At 37.2% G+C, this 20685-nt stretch overlaps 1 protein-coding gene across 2 annotated transcripts in view; it reads right to left on the bottom strand.

The window, feature by feature from the left end:
• Window positions 1–2345: 2345 nt before the first annotated feature.
• Window positions 2346–20685, bottom strand: part of MIPEP (mitochondrial intermediate peptidase) — a 78528-nt gene continuing 60188 nt past the window's right edge. For both annotated transcript variants that reach the window (XM_075742170.1, XM_075742171.1), the window contains exons 17-19: window positions 11800–11921; window positions 10951–11024; window positions 2346–2595 (exon numbers count right to left, since the gene is read on the bottom strand). In XM_075742170.1, the coding sequence (XP_075598285.1) occupies window positions 2501–2595; window positions 10951–11024; window positions 11800–11921 (291 nt within the window). In that variant the 3' untranslated portion in view covers window positions 2346–2500. The remainder of the gene's footprint in view (window positions 2596–10950; window positions 11025–11799; window positions 11922–20685) is intronic.

Genomic DNA, 20685 nt, shown 5'->3' with positions numbered 1-20685 from the left:
TTAAGCTTTTTTATCTTAATTCTTCACTTGTCTCTCTCCCAGCTATTTGTCCTCATCTCTCAGCCTCGGTTCTCTTCCTCTCTTGCTTCTTTCACTGTATTTCTGCTGAGCAGGACACTTAAGATACTTTTTGTAACAACCTACAGAGGACCTCTAAAAGACAAGGCCAGTTCTAGAGAAAAAATCATCACTTTTTTTTTTTTTAAATAGGCACTCAAATACTATTTCATAATTGACTTCAAGAGAAAAAGAGAACCCCACTGATAGTATTTCCTTTGTTCATCACCCACAATATAATGTGCAGCCTTAAACTGCTGCAGCCTCTCCTGGAAAAACATCTTTGTTTTGAACTATTTTGTCCCCTCCCAAAGTGCCCCAACACTCGTCCACTCACCATTAAAAGGAAACTTCACGTAAACAAACATGCAGAGACCAGATTCCGGCTGTACCTATGAGCAACGTTGCCAACATTATTTCCATAGTAGTTGTTCTCTGCAATGGAATCATCCAAATGCCTGCAAAGCCATATTCACCAAAACACGATGGACTTCATCCAGTAGAGCCCTTAAAGTAACATGGGCAAAACTAAACCACCACTACACAATAAAACAAACACCCCCAGATAACAGATAAAAGGACAAAAGGACACAGTTAAAGGCAGAATACTCTGAAAAATAACTGCTGACCCATGAATGCTGAAACTCAGTGAAAGATCTCCAAAAGATAAGCCTAGGATCTAAAATTTTAACCCTGTTGGATATTTTAAAAACTGCTAATTCAATAGCAAGACCAGTTTCATGGTACTTTGTAAACTCCATTCCTTCTCCCAACCATTTTATGCACCCGATACAATGAATGGTCCATCTTTTGTATTAAGCTTTAAAGTTTGCTATTCTGGCCCAAACCTGAAGAAGATCTGCTCAATGGCTTCCTGTAACAAAAGATACTGGTTTTACTTACAAACATGGCCACGCATACACCCATTGGATCACCGCAGCTACAAAAGCATGGCTACCTTCCATGTTATCCTCCACTGGGAAACATTTGTGGGGTACCTATTCATAGAATCATAAAATCATTAAGGTTGGAAAAGACCTCTAAGATCATCAAGTCCAACCATCAACCCAACACCACCACGCCTACTAAACCATGTCCTGAAGTGCCACGTCTACACATTTTTTGAACACCACCAGGGATGGTGACTCCACCACCTCCCTGGGCAGCCTGTTCCAATGCTTGACCACTCTTTCGGTGAAGAAATTTTTCCTAATATCCAACCTAAACCTCCCTTGATGCAACTTGATGCCATTTCCTCTTGTCCTATCGCTAGTTACTTGGGAGAAGAGACCAACCCCCACCTGGCTACAACCTCCTTTCAGGTAGTTGTAGAGAGCGATAACGTCCCCCCTCAGCCTCCTGTTCTCCAGACAAAACAATCCCAGTTCCCAGCCACTCCTCGTAAGACTTGTGCTCCAGACCCTTCACCAGCTTCATTGCCCTTCTCTGGACACGCTCCAGCACCTCAATGTCCTTGTACTGAGTGGCCCAAAACTGAACACAGTACTCGAGGTGCAGCCTCACCAGTGCTGAGTACAGGGGCACAATCACTTCCCTACTCCTGCTGGCCACACTATTCACGATACAAGCCAGGATGCTGTTGGCCGCCTTGGACACCTGGGCACACTGCTGGCTCATGTTCAGCCGGTCGTCAACCAGCACGCCCAGGTCCTTTTCTCCAGGCAGCTTTCCAGCCACTCTTCCCCGAGCTTGTGGCGTTGCACAGGGTTGTTGTGACTGAAGTGCAGGACCCAGCACTTGGCCTTGTTAAACCTCGTATTTTACCCCTATTTTACCCTTTTGCCTCTCTTTCTGTTGCAAGATATCTCTTTCCTCCACACCCTACAATTTTCCACCACATACCTGTATGACTACAGTTTTTCTTCTCCCAACTTTTTGTTCCCTATCTCAAATACAGTTCCTAGTTTTCCGCTTCATCTTTCCTTTTCCTCTCCATTGCAAACACAATTTGCTTTTCCCCAATGCAGAACTCCTACAAGGAACAAGGTTAAACAAGTTTAAAGAATATCCATGAGAAAGACCCATACAAACAGTTCTGGGTCATGACACTCAAGAGGTACATCCTATTACTGAATCCAGTGTGCGTACCAAAAGACCTTTCATACCACTCCACTCCCCCTGAAGATAAGTTCAATTCCCATTTAGCCAGCTGTCCCAATATGATCAAATTTTCTAACAGTACATGCTAGAGGATTTGTTCTCTCAAATTCCATGCTTCAGCTCCTATGCAACGGAAAGCCATCATCTTCATAAATGAAAGCAGGTCATCCAATGAAATTATTTATTTCTGTTCCACCAACATGAATATTCAAAATTTTACAAGCATTCACCAAGCAGCAAAACCTGTCACAACAATATTTTATCCACAATTATGAAGATGTATGCAATCTTCCATAAAAGAATTCAGTTCTGTTGAACATTTTTAGGAGTCCATGATAAATGTTTCGAAGTCCTGGTCTAAGTCTGAAACAAGGGCATCCACAAAATCTTCAACTGAAGGTGATTTCTGAAGCATACCTACAAAACCAAGACAACAGACTCCTAGTGAGAATACTATGACCTTGAAAGCTTTGTCAAAAATAATGCTTATTGCTAATTAACTTTTAATGCCACAATATGACAGAAACGGCTATCATGTTTCTTTGTCAAGAAATAAATGCAATGATAGTATATAGAGGTTATTTAATTTCTTCAAGCTACCTGTTATTTGTTATCACAGAACTGACAAGTTTCAAGATTGTTAACTGATTTTTATCATTACAATCTTGCTTAAGCAGGGAATTATATCCATTTTAAAGCAATATAACCATAGGCTCAGTCATTTCTAAATGAATGGAGTAAACCAGTAATTGAGCGAGTATCTAAATCCTTATCTGCTGAGTCTCAGGTCTGACAGAGCCAGAAAAAACAACATATTTTCCTCAAAGTGTTTACACACCTTAAAAGCATTTAATTTAGTGTTTAAAGTACAAATGTCTCTGAAATGTATCACAAGACATGAAAAATACTGAAACAAATGCATTTTCAGTACACTGCAGTTTTAGTTTTAGTTTTTTTAGAGTACCAGGACCTACCTTTTATTAAGAATTTTAACTAGTGCATATGTTAGCTGTACCATATGGCTACAGAATAACAGGGAAATTAGCATAATGAAGAATCATGCTCAAGTACTTTGTCAGGTAATTCTATAAGCAGACCAGCTAAAAATCTCACATTTTCCTTCCTAGAATCCCAGTTTTTAGAAAGCATAAGAATATATCCTGTAAATTATTTTCAGATGTTTCTTTGTACTTTACATTAACATTGGTCTTTTCACTGTTATTAACATTTTCAAGATTATATATGGAAATTTATTGCATTACTTGTACCAGAAAAAAATAGTACAGCTGCCAAATAATGTAAAACTTAATCTTCGTACTTCTTTGAAGTGATCTGTTCTTTCTGACAACTGCCAAGGTAAATATAACCTTGTTCTACCCTTTCTGATCGGTGTACCTACTGAACATAATTTTATATTCTTTCACATCCTCAACAATATTTGCTTTCAGTGGAAATTATAATTGCATGCTGCTAAAAGACCAGAATCCTTTATTGTAACACAATGATTCAAAACCCACCAGGAAACAGACCAGCTCGAGGTAATTTTGTGCGAGCAACCAAAAAGAATTTTCTTGCTAAGAACTCACAGAACCCCATTTCAATCTGATTTAAACAGGTTGCAAGTGTCAACACAAACTGCCATGACCCAGTAGATTAATACTGAGCACTAAAAGGAAAACAAATCTCATACTACATATAGGTTGACTGAAATGCTGTTAAATGAAGTTTGAATCAAGCTATTTTTGAAATGAAAGAGAACAGAATTAATATTTCCAAATACTTGGTAAACTTGTCATCTACTCTAATGTTAGTAAAATTGCTGTGGAATTACTTCAAGTTCACAATGAAGAATGGCTTGCTATATGCTGGGCTGAGAAACAAATGCATCCAGACACCAGGTACTAATCTCACCTCCCCAGAGAGCCATAGCCTCTTGCAGACTCCCTCTCTCAGGCTCCTGCGTGGGCTGGCTGGGGGACATGCATATTTGCTCCCTAAAGGCCTTGGAAAAATTCCATTTTAAACTCATATTATTTTCCTGCAGTTTTCTCAGAAGTGGAGAGAAGGCCTTAAGAAGGTGACAGGGATGGCAGCCCACTGGAACATGTCCTGTCATGCATGACTACTGGAGCTTCATCTCAAACTCAGTTGGAGCAGTCCAGTCCCAACAGTGCAATTTGTTTTGCCTTTTCTTGGCCTCATTTTGCCTCAGACATTTACATCTGAACTAACTGGCTCTATTTCTAGAGACTGAACAGTAGGAAGACCTTCATGGGTGCCACTCATCTGACCTTTTTCAAAGGTCTACTTAATGATGATGCTGAGTTGTGCCTATGAAGAACTTTCTCTGTATTCCAGAAAGGAAACCTGGATGACTAGCTCAGGTATAAAAATCTCAACTTGGTGAAATTACTCCTTCCTTCCAATTTTTAAGATGTGGCTCTATAAAAGAACCATTTTTCTATAGAAAATATGCCTTTTTTCTATCAGATATCAATATGGAGGGATGACTGTAATGCTGCGTAGACAGTATATAAAGGTGGCCATAATAGACATAACCACTACTCCCCAAGTCCCAAAATACAAACCCCCCCTTTAAATACTGACTTTCTAAAAAACAGCCAGCTCAGATGATGTTTAGCCAATTCTTTTGACACACTAAAATTTATTCTGCTGTGGACAATTCTTAAAACTGTGATTATCAGTATGTTGCAAAAGAAGAGAAGCTAACAGTGTAATAACTAGGGGGAAGAAAAGAGACTGATGCTGGGATTATCTTCAAGCAAATTTAATTTCCCTCTTACATAAAAATGGCAAATCATAACAAAAACATTCCAATCCTGGATATTACAAAATGAGTAAAAGAAACATAATTAATTACAGTACACTTGGATGTATTTCAGTGCAGCTGAATACAGTCTTACCAAATCTCACTCAAAACTTGTTATAAAATTGCATTCATTTAGACTCCACATGGTTGGTTTGTTTTAAATATGTAGGAGAATTCAAACTCGCTCTGGCAATAGTGATGTCAAATGACCTCCTACCCAGTAGTTCCAACTTTTGATAATACAAACAGATTTCTTGCATTAGTGGTCTACTGCATTGCTATTTTCCCATCATTGATATCAAAAGCAGACACTAGCAGAATTTGTTTTTGCAAGGGAAGGATGAAGAGTAACTGAGGTCATTGCTGAAGAACTCCTACTGTAGTAAAATGATCATGCCCTTATGAAATAAATAACTACAGATTTTAGAGTAGACATCTCCAAAAGAAACAGACACTGATGGTATTTCCGTGTTTCAACCTTGTACTCTACACAGATGTGTTAAGAATGGTTATGTCTCCCTTTAAACTCCATTAAAATATATCAAAGCAAGATCAGCTTTGATATATTGTAAGTACTCAGCACTTCAGTCTAAATGATTTAGTAAGATGTCCACAAGGTCTGATGGTTGCAGTTTTAAAATCTAGGAGTGTATTTTATATGTTCAGCCCAACTCCCATTTCAGCTCAGTCTCTCCCAAGCCTAAGGCAACTGCATAGCTTATCTTCTCTGCTTTGAAGTTTTCTTTCACATTACAGCACTGCGGTTAACCACACCCTTTTGAGAGATGGTTAGCTATAACCTACAATCACTGAAAACTGGGAGAAGAATAAAGCCTGTGGCAAAATTTGGCCTCTGCCCCTTTGGAACACTAATTATTTTGTGTCCGTGTAGGTTGAGCTAACACATGTTGCTATTCACATCACCTTTTAGGATTTATGCACATCTCTCATACTTTCAAAGAGGCATACAATCATTATCTGAAGATTTTTACAGCCTATTCAAATCATAATTATTCCACGAAGTACAATTTGAGGCATGGAAAAAAAAAATGCAAACTGCGTTGGAGCAAATGCATGCTTATTTACAGAGTCAGTTGGTTTGATTACCATGTATGCACACAGCTGAGTACATCTGTCCACACTGTAATACAGCATTAACGAATCAAGAACACAACTTCACATGTAGTTTTGCACGAGGACTGCTTCAGAGACCCAAAGGGCAATGTGACTGCATCAAAACTGCAGGAGCATCACACTCCAGGATATGTTCCATGCCCCTTACCCCAGGATATCTTCCAGATCACCCAGCCCAGCACTTTTCACACTGCAATTCACTTTCTGCCTGTGCACCTGGGTTTCTTTCCCCGTCAGGGAGTGCCAAGGGAGAGAGGGAGGGATGGTGCACACCTGAATCTTGTTCAGACCTGCAACGAGCACACAACTGGACCTGGAAGGGACACCTGGGTTACATATCTTTAAAGGAATTTGGAATCCCTAATCCCATGTAGTTCTGGGAAGGAGAGGGTCTGCAAGAGCCATGTGGCCAAACCACAATGACGGAGGAATCAAATTTTTCTTGAACTGCATTTCCTCTCTAAGGAGAAAAAAAAAAAAAAAAAGCAAGCCTTTTGGACAAAGCATTGCTCACTCATTTTTTAATTGCTCCTGCTATCCATATTTGTGACTATTTCTGTATTTTGTAGATTATCAAAGGGGTAAGATAAAAGGAGTCACTTCAGAAAATGTTAAAAAAGGTTTCATAAAGTCTTTGTGTGGTGTTTGTTTTTTCTTTTTTTTTTAATGGAAACAAATGCCAAGAGAATAATAATAAAAAAAAGTATATTGTATTTTCTAGTTAAAGACTAGTCCGAACAGGAATCTTGTCAGCAACTCCATTGGATGGCAGGTCAGATTCTTTATCTTCTCTAATCAGTACATCTATGGAATCGTATGGGAGAAAGATGAAAAGCTAGGGTCATATCCAAACACAAAAGAAAGACAATAGATAGCTTCTGAGAAGAAAATCATAACAAAGAAACTGTATAAATGAAATGCGCTTGTGAAGTTATCTGTTATCAAGCAGTCAATGAATATGGCTAACTTCACAATGAGATACGGAAGCACTTCAAGGGTGAGGCTACATACATGCATCCAGAAGTCAGACTTGTACAAGCGCATTTCTTTTTTTATATATATATATATATGTATATATTTTAAAGAAATGCCTGAAATAACAGCCTACGGAACTTAAGGTTTTTGAAATATGGCACTAGTAAGCACAGAAACTGGACTGCTTCCCTGAAGAAGAGTAAAATCAACAGGCTTTTAAGTTTGGTGGAATCTGTCTTTAATCAGGAATCTGTTTGGTCAACTGCTATGGGAGGGCAGTTTTACAACTGATGAAAACCAACAAAAGATGGTAATCAAGTATTCTGGAACATTGTAATGACAAGGAAAAAATGCAGTAAAAGGAGTCAGAAGCTGATTGAACCTAAACAAATTAAAAAGCAAGTAACTGCTCTTACTTTTCTACTTAAACTCTCAATTTCTGTAATAAATACAGAGCAATTAAGTATAAACATATAATAAGCTTTTTCCATCACATGTGTTTTATGATTTAAGCTCAAATAATCCCAAACAAGAAATCAAATTACCAACTTGTCAAAAGACCTGAGTCACATCAATTTCATTTTTCAAGGAGTCATTCAAACACGCTTGTTTAAGTTTTGCACTGTCTAAAAATGAACATCAAAATATGCAGAGGCAAGGAATCTGCTGATGAATTCTGGATATTTTTATGATCTTGAGTATCTTTTCAAATTTCTGTTTAAAGTAATATTAACGAAATATGTAGTATAAAAGTGAAATTCAGAATACAGGGAGATAATCTGCAGCAAGGAAGATGTACCCTTGATGGAAGAGGATCGGATCATAGAATACTTAAGCCAATTAGACATACGTAAACCCACAGGTCCTGATGGGATGCACCCATGAGGTATGAGGGAGCTGGCACATGGCATTGCAAGGTGACTCTTAGTAATCTTTGATCAATCATGGCCACTGGGAGAAGTGCTAAAAGACTTGAAAAAAGCAAATATCACTCCTATCTTCAAGAAGAGCAAGAAGGAGAAACCAGGGAACTATGGCTGGTCAGTCTCCCAATCCCTAGGAAGGTGGTGGAGCAGCTAATCCTGGAAACCATTTCCAGGCTCATCAACACCACCAAAAAAATCATCAGAAGTAGTCAGCATGGGTTCACTAAGGGCAAGTCATGCTTAACCAACCTGATAACCTTATATGATGAAACAACTGGCCCGATAGACAAGGGGAGAGCAGTTGACATCGTCTACCTGGACTTCAGCAAGGTTTTTGGCACTGTCTCCCCTAAGATCCTCACAGAGGAGCTGTTGATTCATGGGCTGGATGATCAGACAGGGAGGTAGATTAAAAACTGGCTGAATGGCCGGGCCCAGAGGGAGGTGATCAGTGCCACAGTGTCTAGCTGGAGGCCAGTGACTAGCAGTTGTACCCCAGGGGTCAATACTGGGTCCAGTCCTGTTTAACATCTTCATTAATGATCTAGATGATGGGGCAGAGTTCAACAAAGAGAAGTACAAAGTCGCACCTGGGGAGGAACAACCGCAGGAACCAGTATATGCTGGGGGCCTCCCAGCAAGAAAGCAGCTTGCAGAAAAGCACCTGGGGGTCCTGGTGGACTAGATGACCTCCAGAGGTTCCTTCCAACCTCAACTATTCTATGATTCTGTAGTTTTGTGCAAACATCTTTTTTGTAAATCATAGTCTGTGCTCTTATCACCAGTATCACTCATACTAATGCTGACACAGAGGAGGTACTGCTGTCTGGTTCTCCTATTACACGTGAACAAACACACCAGCAGGTGCATTACAGGTACTGACCTTAAAGTGACACACAGTTCTGTTTAGTGGTTTATGGATTTACACATTTAAAGAAAAAAAAAAATCAAACTGCATATCTTTTATACATAGATTTTTTGGTCACATCATAAAAGATCCCATTATTCTACCATTAACATCAAAATTCACTGCCCTGCAGCATGCACAACTATTCCTTAAACATAGCTCACTCTCTTCAAACCCCAGGCTGCACAGCTATCACCTTTTCATCATTCACCATTAGTCCTGACGACTCACTGATGAACTATCTGCACTAAATGAATTGAGGACTATACACCTGAGGACTATGAATACTGAAATGCCTAAAACATCTAATTACTGCATTACAAGAGCTAAACTTGTTTGTGTGCTTTCACTATACCTTGCCAGACTTCATCATATTTTGACATCCTTTAAACTTAAAATAAACTTGGATTTTCCTGGACTATGATGTCACTTTTTCAGGTTAATTTCAGTAGCAAGTTTTATGCAAAATAACTGATGCATACTCTCAACCCCAAACTGATTGTACCATGTTCCACTGTGTTCTCTCACATGCAAGAGGGAAAGACAGTTGTAATTCCATAGATTTTATGTAAGTCCATGCACAGGTGAATTTTGCAAACTTCATTCAAGTAGTATTTGATTCAAGGGAGCACACTGCCAGCAACTTCAACATAGCCTCTAGGACATTCCAGGTAGATTCCATGCTCAGTAAAATTAAAACTACATCCCAGAAATAGAAGAGATGATAAGCAGGTGTTTAAAAACATTCTTTCCTTCTCTACCATATGACTTACAATATAATAATTGGATTTGCTCATAAAGATGTATGTTCCTGTCCTGCAACTACCTAATCCACAATTTTGGGCTACAGTTTTTTGAGGTTACACAGACTCTTCAAGAACAGTAAAGAAAGGCGAGTTTGCAAAGCCACGCTGAATGAAAAGTAACCCTGTAGATCAGAAATATAAATAGACTATTTAGAGAATATATAGTTGCTTAATATATGATGAGTCTAAGGAGAGCAGAGGTTATGGCCGCAAATATAAACAGATGGTTCAAAGAACTTAAACATTCTAGTTAGAAAACCGTGCCAGTTTCATGATGAAATACAGACACATCACCAGTTTTCCTTATCTGTAGGAAAAAACCCCACAACTTCCAGTCTACCAAACTGGAGTGAACAGAGGCCAATTAATTAATATTCATCCTTAATATTAAGAATTTCAGAGTGAATCCAAAGATGCCCCATTAGATGACATACTTACCAAGGACTCACATCAGGAACAGCAACACTAATGCAAAAATGTTTGGTTTGAATACTGCAACATTACAGAGGAAAGTTTATCCTGATCTCATTGATAGACTTGAGATAGAGTAAGCTGTTTCTCAAACTTGTTTCATTCTCCTGACATTATTTGTTTATTATATGAAGTATAGTATTTTTGCTATCGCTGTGAATGATTTTTAAAAGATATTTTCCAGATTCAAAAGGCAAACGTAGTATTAAGAGGAACAACGAACGATGTTTCTTTATTACAGTATTCAGACTTCCATTTCATGAGAATGTATACTGAAAGTACTGATACAACCAAAGTTATTTTGATGATGCTAAAACAGCGTGGCCAAAACAAGTTCAAATTCTTATATACGAAATAACCAGATCTATTATGAATTGCATGTATGTTAAAGTTACTCATTTTTTGTGTCCAAAAATGGTTTCAACTATCTTCCTTCATGTATGTGATATTCTTATACTGAACTCTTTAGACAACCTTGTAATACAAACCCCTTCCAACACTTCAACCCATCTCTCTGTGTGTTTTTTATTCTGTGTATCACAAGGAGTTCTACTGACCATGACACAAAGTTGATGACCAGTCCACTTAACTAAACAAATAAATAAGTTTTCTTTCATAAATCCAATGAAAATCATAATTAAACTAAACAGACCAAATTGGGAAATGCAATTGAATTATTTCTTCCTTGAGCAAGGGAATAAAATGGTTCTAATTTTTTTCTACCTTGAACCATAAGTATGGGCTCTTTTCCACCGCCGTGTGCCAGCATCTCTCGACGATAACGTTCACCCATTGCCCTGGAGAAACACAGATGTTACAGCCATCTGCAAACACAACCTGTTCAGCTTTCAGTCACATTTGCTTCTAGGTTCTCTACAGAACTCAGAAACAGAGATCAAATGAAATTTTCCACCCTGAAACAATGACTGCCTTGATTCCATGCTGACTCCTCAAATTCAAATTATATTTAAAATTATATTACGAGTAACTGAAGTAAACAAATTTTATACATATGAATATGTGTTGGTGTTTATAGAAGTTAATTTGAGAACGATATTTCAGCCTTCATTGCTCAAAAGGGAAAAGTCGCTCTGTTACAATGCTCTGAACATTCATCTAAGGTATAAGAGCACTTACAATTCGTGATCTCACAATTTACTTTTTAATTTCACAAAGCAATATGAGTAGGATAGCTATACTTAGCTTTGAAGTTGGTGACATGAAGCTTGTTTAATACCCACAGTTGCTTTGATTTCAATAGAAAATTACAAGTAATTAGGCATCTACGAAAATCAAGCTAATTACATCTAAATGTGGATTTCAGTGCCTCCCAACTGGCACACCTGTATTTTAAAACATCAACGTGAATTTTTTTGCACCAATGAACATATCCCAAAGTACACTTTATACTTGTGGTTATTTCCTGGTTTGTAATCCTCTTAAAATCAAGAAAAAGGTGAGAAACTAAGTGTCATTAAAAAAGCCCGTCAACCTCCGTGACCCCATTTGTTTCATGTTTTCCAAAAACAAGTAGCACGACACTTCATTCTACTTAGTACTTTCTGGTTTTACCTATCAAACGGGTCCTGAGCAAAACACTGTTTCCACACCATGGAGGCAACAGCCCTAGACATGAGGTAGGAGTAATATTTGGCACCGTAGCCCACAAGATGACTGAATCGCAGCTGCCAGGCCTGTAAGGAAAAAACAAACAAAAATCAGAACAGAACTAATCTTTTAAATCCTTTATATTGTTCAGCATTTTCTGAAGTATGATGGAAGAAATCTGATACTATTAATGACAAACAGTGGAAAAAAAAAAGAAAAAAAGAAAAAAAAACAATGGCCACCAGAAATCTCAGAATGAACACATCCTTTATTACAAAAAGCATTTCTCAACCTAAATACTGTATATCCAATATACTGATCATCACAGTTGAAATTATACATAAATAAGGTCAGAAGGAGAGAAAACCAAGCAGTAAAAAAAGTACTCATATTTGGTAGTAGCTGTGTTGTTCTACTGGTCTTGAAAGAAAACCACAATTACCTTATAACAAAAGTAACACAACATTTTACCATTTTCCATGTGGGTAAGTGCAGTGTCATACCTGGAAAAGTTTAATCTATAAACTTTTTCCACAAACAAAATTATTATAAGGCCTTGCCTTTAATACTGTAAAAATTACAGCTTCTCATATGCAAAAAAACTCAGAGGTAGACAAATTACATCCAACATGCAATGTCATTGTTCACAGATTTGTTTGCACATTTTTAAATGCATGTATATAACAGATTATCATCCGTAATTATATTGTTATTCATTTATGTATTGTTACTTGGCTTTATGACGCATTCCAGTGATGGTGGACTCCTTTTTTAATGCTGTTTGTTGTTGACTGTTCACTTATATTTTCTTAGCAGAGAAAATCAGAAGTATCAGCCTTACTTCCACAGAAATAAAAATACTTTTTTTTTCTTTCCCTGACTGTAACAGAGGAATTTAAATTGGGAGAGAACTCCAAAGGTCAGCTGGTCCAACCCTTGCTCAAAGCAGAGACAACTTTGATGAGGTTTCTCAGGGCTCTGTCTACAGTCTCAGTATCTCCAAGGATGAAGATTTCATCACCTCTCTGGTGCAATGTGGAAAGATAAGCAGGTCCAAGCTGAAAAGACATTGTTCCCCAACAGATTTGAGAGTATTTTTTGAACTGAAGATGGATGAATGTACTGTTGAAGGAGTGAGGAACCTACTCTGCCCTTTCGGCTCTCTGAGGAAACCAAAGAGGAGACAAGTCCCATATCTTATTTGTCCTCCTATCCAAAGTTGAAGCTCTTAACATTCTTGTGATATGACTGTTGTCAACATTTTTGTAGGTACTACAGAAAACAGAGTTTTAAAGAGGAACTAGAAGATAAACAAGAAAGTAGCACAACAGATGTTTTAAATTTAAATCCATGGGCTGTCAGATGCTTATTCTTATCCTACAGTCAATGGCTGAAATTCTGAGGCAGCCAAACAGAAAAGTGAGGAGGCATTAGCAATTTTCCAGAACTATTTATCTTTGACTGTAATTCTTTATCACACTGTAAGTAACAATCTCCTGATTTTTGACAGCTGAAATAAACTATGTTTCTTTATTCAAGAAAGTGCTGATCAGCATCTTATTCTCCATTAGCCAAGTCAAATATATATGTGTATATTTAAAAAAAAGACCAACTGAGAGGGCAGAAAAAGAATTAGGCTTTTAATCAGTCTTTTTACCTTAAAAAAGATAGCAAACAGTGGTCTATAATCTAGACCATTGTGAACAGCTGATTGTTGTTAGCTCCCTTTTCTGACCAACACCTATAAATAAAGTTCTCAAAGTTAGCTGTCATTCAGCTATTCAAAAGATACTTTTAACAAGCTGGTTATCTCCACCCTAAGACAGATGGTGTCCAAAACAGATGGAATTTGCCACAGGTGAGCAATCCAGCCTCCACTGATAGCCTACACAACTAGTTTAAAGTAGGAGCAGCAAAGTTAGAGAAGATGAAAAAATGTCTCCAGACTTCAATTTTCCTGGAAGTCTGGATGCATGATGCAAATTCTTAAGAATTAGTAACTTTTTTTTTCTTTTAAGTAAACACCAACTGTACCATATCTCATTGTAATGCAAGAACGCAAAAACAATTAGCTTGGATACAGATTCTCCAGTTTGCTCTGAAAAATATTGTGGTTGCTGTGTTTATACTTTATAGCTATAGTTTTTCTTACTAGTCCCTTAATTATAACCATAATCACTAAACTAAAAGCACATTTTTAAACAGATCAGAGAGCCTACACTTTTAGAAGACTGAGCAGGGAAACATGTCAGTTTTCATTTTATTGTATAGTAAGTTTTCAAAGTTAGGATTAAAAGTTTCAACTTGAAAGTACAACTCTCAGGAATGTGGAAAGCTTTACTGATAAATTGGTTTCACATACTCAGAAATTTAAATAATTTCCAAATAGATAATTTCAGTGAAAAATCCAAGCTGCTTTTTCTGCTACAAACAAAAATACTTTCTATGAGCTTGACATAGGGAATAATATTTCTTCCTCTCCCATTAGAAAGGAATTATTTTAATGCATCATATAAGCTGTAACTAGGACAGTATGTCTTCCTCAACAGCTCAGATTACATTGTTCACATCAAATGCTCTTGCATTTAATGGTCTGCACCTAAACCAGCTTGTCTGCACTTCCAGGAAGATCAACTATTCCACTCATCAGATTTGTTGACACTCTCTATCACAAGTACACAAGCAGGAAAGAACATCTTCTCAGCAACCTGACCAAAACCAAAAGCTTGTGTAAGAGTCTGCACCTAAAACAGGCCTCAGTACCCTCTGTTCAAGTATAAAACATTTTGTTTGACCTTGTCTTTGTTAATATACTTAAGTAAGAAAATTCACATTGCTTCCTGTCAAAAGAGAAAAGGAAAGGATATATATATATAAAGACCAAGGAAAGACACTGCTCATTTCTCTCCCTGCATTTGGGGAGGCTCTCAAATATGATGAAGTTGAGAATTCAAAAATTCATTGGCAACAGGACAGTATCCAAAAAAGGAAACAAAAATAGAAGATGAGTCAATCCATCTAAGATAGATGCCTAAGACAGATGAGATATAGATGACTCTTTTTTTCCCTCACTGGAATACATAAGGAACATACTTTTAGATAGCTCAAGTTATACAAGATGACTACCAGCCCTCAAAGGCATACTGCAGCTAAGGTTGCTTTCAAATTACAAACAGCAGTCAAGGAAATCTGATTATAAACACTGCTATTCCCAAGTGAAGCTTGAATCCTATATTTGATTTCTTTTTTTTTTTTTTTTTACCAGTACAGATTTTCCCCACTCTAAACTCTGCTATGTCATCGCTCCCTGTCACCATTTTCTTCTCCATCCTCACCCAAAGATTCTGATCAGGAACTCCCAATCTTCAATATTTCACCATTACCCAGTACCTATTACATTACTCAAGTACATTTTCTGACTCTATGCTGTTCTAGCAATTAACTTTCCAAAACTGGACTTTGCTACCTGTAAACAAATATTTAAACATTAAGACACATCCTCTACCCTAAGGAGCTACCTGCCTGCATTAAAAAACTCTTCCTACTTTATACAGATGAGATTATGACATAGGTAATAAAACTTTCAAAAGCCAAAGACTATATAGGCTAATACTCCTTTAAAAAGTTCTACGATCAATAAAAAATAAACATTTCACTGTAAGGGTATTTAAAATCAAATGGTTCACCTTTTTACATAAAACTCCATTTTAATAAAACTAGCTATAGGTGCAAAAATGATTTGATGTGCTATTTTCAATGCTGAATGATTTCTAGGTATTTCAATAAAAAAACAAACAAACCAACAATAATCCCCCAAAAATATCATTTTCCCTTTTGGAAAGGGTAAAGGCTAGACATGTAGAACTAGGGCACTCTCCTTGTTAAATGTGATATTTTTGGTAAGCAGCTAGAAAGTTAATGAAGACTCTGAATAATCACTCACTTCAAAAAGTTCCATGAAGCCATTCCAGGAGTTTATAAAACAGTGCATTTTACAGCATAGCCCATGGGTTATGATAATATGCCATCCACAGGTCATGTTCATGCCTGCTTTTTATCAAACACAACAGACTGAAATAAATGTGTGAGACTGATCCACTGCAGTTATTAAAGGGGTCTTTTTCCCACCAACATTAGCAATCTTCTCTTATAACCATGTCTGAAATATTTCCAAAATTCCACACGCAATGGCTTTCCATCTCATCTTGTAACAAACAAAAATACCTCACTGATACTTTTGTATTCTTACACCTTATCAGGATATTTTAAAAAAGTCCTTGTAGGATACATTCTTAGGGTAAGATTCAGTTCGTTTTACTTTAGCTACCTCAAACTAGGCATCTTGCCCAAACTAGTCATGTAGGCTTCCTTTGTAGTCAGAGGACAGAAGTATTTATCCTGTTATCTTTGGAGAGGATAGACTACGCTCTAAGAGAAATTTGAATAATTTACTACAACTTCTATCTTCTAGTTAAAAGTTAAGCCACTTAATTCATTTTAACAATATGGTAGGATCAACTGCTTTGAAGACTACATAAACTAATTTAGGATTCAATTATTTGAATTCTAAATTTAGAAGTGTTAAGATTATCACAAAAATAATACAATAAAAGAATTTAGATGTGATTCTAAAAAGACAAAAAGGAAAGAAAAAAACAACAGGTAACTTAATATATACTAACCTAGCTTTTGTTTGAGCGTGGGTAATCATTGTTCCATAGAGCTACACTAATTACATGTAATCAGTGCTACAGAATCCTACTACAACTATTGGAAAGGAAAAAAAACAAACCAAAACAAAACCAAAACCTAAAGAAATTCTTGACTAGTGCTTGGACATTTCAAAATGCTCCTCCAACAGTTTCTGCTGTGACTTCAGTTACTTCAAAGTCTATTTAAATCCATTTTGCTTTGCATCTTAAGACAAAAAAACGCAAGTGAGAACCTGAATAGATCCAACACTAAATTAAGAGAAGTGTTTCTGTCATTTAAGTCTTCTAATTACAAAATGAGTGCTACAGTAATTACATCAATGAGCAAGTTGTTGAATAGTTTCCATGAGAAACATTTGATGGAGATGATATTTGGTGCCCTCCCTCTCCCCCTTCTTAATTAAATTCTTACTCTGGCAGGAAACTCAACAGAGGAGCAGCCAAGTTATCTCCTTCAGGGTCTACTGGGTGGAGAACCCCTGGGTCTCGCACTAACTTGGTATTATTGCTCCTAATGCCCTTGAATTTAGCTATCAGCACTGGTAGAAAACTCCTGAGAGTCATGAAGCTCCAGGCTTCTTGGGAGCCAGAAGAGAACGGCAATTAGCATGGAAATCAGTACAGGCTATTTCCCTCTGCCGAGACCAAGGTTTATCAGGGCTAGTGGAACTCCAGGACATACAAACAAGCACGTTGAAAGTTAGCACAGGCAATGTTTTCTTGGCACTGTGTCAGCTGTACAACAGTGTCACACAGCAGGAGCTGGAGGTAGAACCCAAAGAGCTGCAGGTTACAGGTCAAGAACTATGATGTCACTTTTCAGCACAGAAAAATGGTGAATTTACTGTGGGGTGCACATTGGAGGGATGCTCCACATTTAGCTTAGCCAGTGTCTTATTCTGATGTACTAAGTGTGCAGGCATCATTTTAAAATATCAGAGGGAAAAAGTGCTTTTAGCAAAAAAAAAAAAAAGTATTATCTGACAACCAGGAGATCTGGTCTTACATTTTTCCTTTGAGTCCACTTTGCATTTTCATGCTCTTCACACCCAGATTCTGTCCCAGATGGAAGTTCAAGATCACTTTTCTCTAAATTCAAGGAAGATACTCAAGAGATTTCACAGCACAGAACTACAACAACATCCAGTCATCACATACAGGAAATTTCAGTCTCATTCATTACAGTGACTCCCAGAATTAGTGTGCTGATCTACCTGAATTAAATGCCCTTCTCTGAGCCTGTTCCATGTCCCCTTTCCCAAAATAACTGAGCCTGTCGTTAGACAAGCTGAGAAGCTTCCTGGTAAGGCTCCTCTTTTTTTCTTGCCCACACACAGTAACAGGAGCGAGCAGCCCAGCACTGCTTAGCAGAAACCCAGGCTGTAGCTGTCAGGCTCCAAAGCTCAAGCTCTGCCGCTGGGTGCACTTATTTTAGGGAGGCCAAACTGTCACATAGCAGAATTTATTCTCCCATTTTTCTGTTTAAACTACTCATTTACTTTACAAAACGAGAAAAGGATTTTCACGTACACTTTGCAGCATAAAGAATTCACTCTTTTGCTCTGAAACAAATCACAGAATTTTTTTCCTTATCGTATTAGTTTGTTACAGAAGTTTCCAGCATGCTTTGAAGATGTCCTCAATAGTTTCTCACTTGAAGAAACAGTTTAATGAGTTTTGGAGTGCAGAGTATGCAAACTGTTTGTGCCAGTAGCTACCTCTGGGGAAAAGCTAGAGCACTCACCAACTGGCAGAAACAACTCTCTCCATAGGTATGCAGCAGCTTGCTCAGTCAACTTACTTTCTGTATTTTTGGCCTGAGCCCCTCTAAGTTTTATAGAATTACATCATCATCATTCTGGAGTTTCACAGTAATAAAAAAATCCAATAAAGAGCTTTAAAGCCACTTCCTTTGCTGCAGTTTCTAATCTTGTTTAGAATAACAGAACGCTAATTTCAAGAAACCACATCTTATGCTGCACCCCTAACTTGCTTAACATCAATACTCTTCCGTTTTTTTAGTGTTGAGCATTTCTGTGTTAGGAGTGGGAGAGCGCACAAAGTAAACCAACCCAGAGACATTGCTGACATTTTAGAAAGCGAGTCAAGCAAGAGATTAAGATTTCAATTTATAACACTTCTGTGTTTTTATTATAAAATGATAAATAAATCTAGCAAGGCAGGGAATGTAAATATTTTTGCAGTTGTTTACACTAGCGAAGAGGAAAGGAATTTAACATGCAATTAACCACTTAGGTGATTCTAGATATGTACCATATGGTCTTTGAATTACTTAAATTAAAATATTTCATTTTTACTTATAAACTATTAATGCATTTGATCTGTTTATAGCAAAATCATTTAAAACTATTTACTCTTCAACCTCTTCTCCCCACAAAGGGACTGGGGGATAACAAAGGGGACATGGGAGATAACAAAAAAAACCAACAACAAAAAGCTATATTTATGATCTGCATTGCTCCACAATCCTTAAAACTTGGATTAAAAGACAGAGATATGAAAATTGATTCTATAGTGTCCTTTGACTGACCTTATTCAGAGAAGTGTCACTTGTAAACTTTGTAAGTAGTCTTTAAAGTAAAATATAAGAAATACACAATCAGACAATTTCCAAACAAGTCCTTCATGTTGTAACACGTAACTCTACACACATATATATACACATGCAACACCCCTCCCCCCCATTCTATTACCAATTAATAATTTCTATTACTGCCTAACTTTAAAGATTCATAAGCCCGAGATAACTAGAAACATATCATCACCGTTTCCTTTGGGTACAAACTCACACTGAAGCCCAATGCTTTCATTCTACTTTACCAATTAAACCAAATTTCAAGTATTGACCTATTATTTCAAAACAAACATCATGCATGCTGCTTAAGATAAGCTCTTACAAAAACCATGAAATATTTTAAGCAAAGCTGTAACTGGTAAAATACATTTGCCAGTACAACTTAATCATGTAAATTATCTGTACCTACACTGGAAGGTGAAATAGCTACTATTTTACAATAATGCTCATTTACTATCTTTTGCCAGAGCCATTCCAGACAGGGATTTAGGGGACAATGATTGTAACCCTGAATCTGCCACAAACTGCAGTATGAACTTGAAGAAACTACTTCCCCCCCCCCCCCAGTCTAAATGCCACCTCCTGTTAAGCGAGGATGATAATACATCCTCTCTCTCCTTCTTTTCTGTTTTGACTGCAAGGTTTTCATAGAAAGGACAATCTCCCACTACATTTGAAAAGTATTTCATTTCAGGCCCTCTAGCTTGTATGTACGGCAACGATATTCACTTATATCGATCACTATCAAATATAGCTCCAGTACCGCAATCCTGGAAAAAAAAAGGAAATGTGAGATGTGAGAACAGAAATATGTAAAACTAAACAAAGCAATTTCCATTTACATATATGTGTGTATGTGTATATATATATATAAAGCACATATAGCTATTTCACAATGCTACCAAGAGATGTATTCAACTACTTCCTGCACTGTTGCTTCAAATGGTCTGCTACATGTAAATATTATCGCTAAAGTATGTTTGAGTTTCATGGGGCTAACACTTGCAAAAAGAATTTCCTTAAAAGTGCTTCATATCTCATGATATCTGTAAACACTCTGCTGCTGTAGATAGTTGCCCAGTGAATAGTGTCATATTACCACCAGAAAACAAATCTTCACAATTATTTGCTATCAGCATTTTCTTTATCATAAAATGAACTCAACTCCAGAAAGACAGAAACAAACCTTGAAGGGTGACTTTAAGAGCTTTTGAAAGTCCCAGCGTCTACTTTAATACTGACCTCAAAAGGGCACCAATCTTTTTGAAATGGCTTTTAGCTATTAATTATTTATAGAACTATCACTTCCCCAGAGTTCACTGCACACTCCTTTACCAATCTTTTCCTCAGACCCAGACTCTTCAACTTGATTTTATAGTATACTTTTAAGAAGGCTTATATGAAAACTAATCCAGGGATTTGCACTTTGTGTAAACAACTTTGGTTTCCAACATGGCAAGGTAAAAAATTACTTTGAAGGGGTTACACAAACTTCAAGAGGTTGAGTAATGACACGACTCCTCTCTCTTCAAAACACTCCAA

The sequence above is a fragment of the Balearica regulorum genome, chromosome 1 (assembly GCF_011004875.1).
Source record: "Balearica regulorum gibbericeps isolate bBalReg1 chromosome 1, bBalReg1.pri, whole genome shotgun sequence".
NCBI lineage: Eukaryota > Metazoa > Chordata > Aves > Gruiformes > Gruidae > Balearica > Balearica regulorum.
The sequence above is the reverse complement of the archived record's forward strand: the minus strand, read 5'-3'. Positions and strand labels throughout refer to the sequence as shown.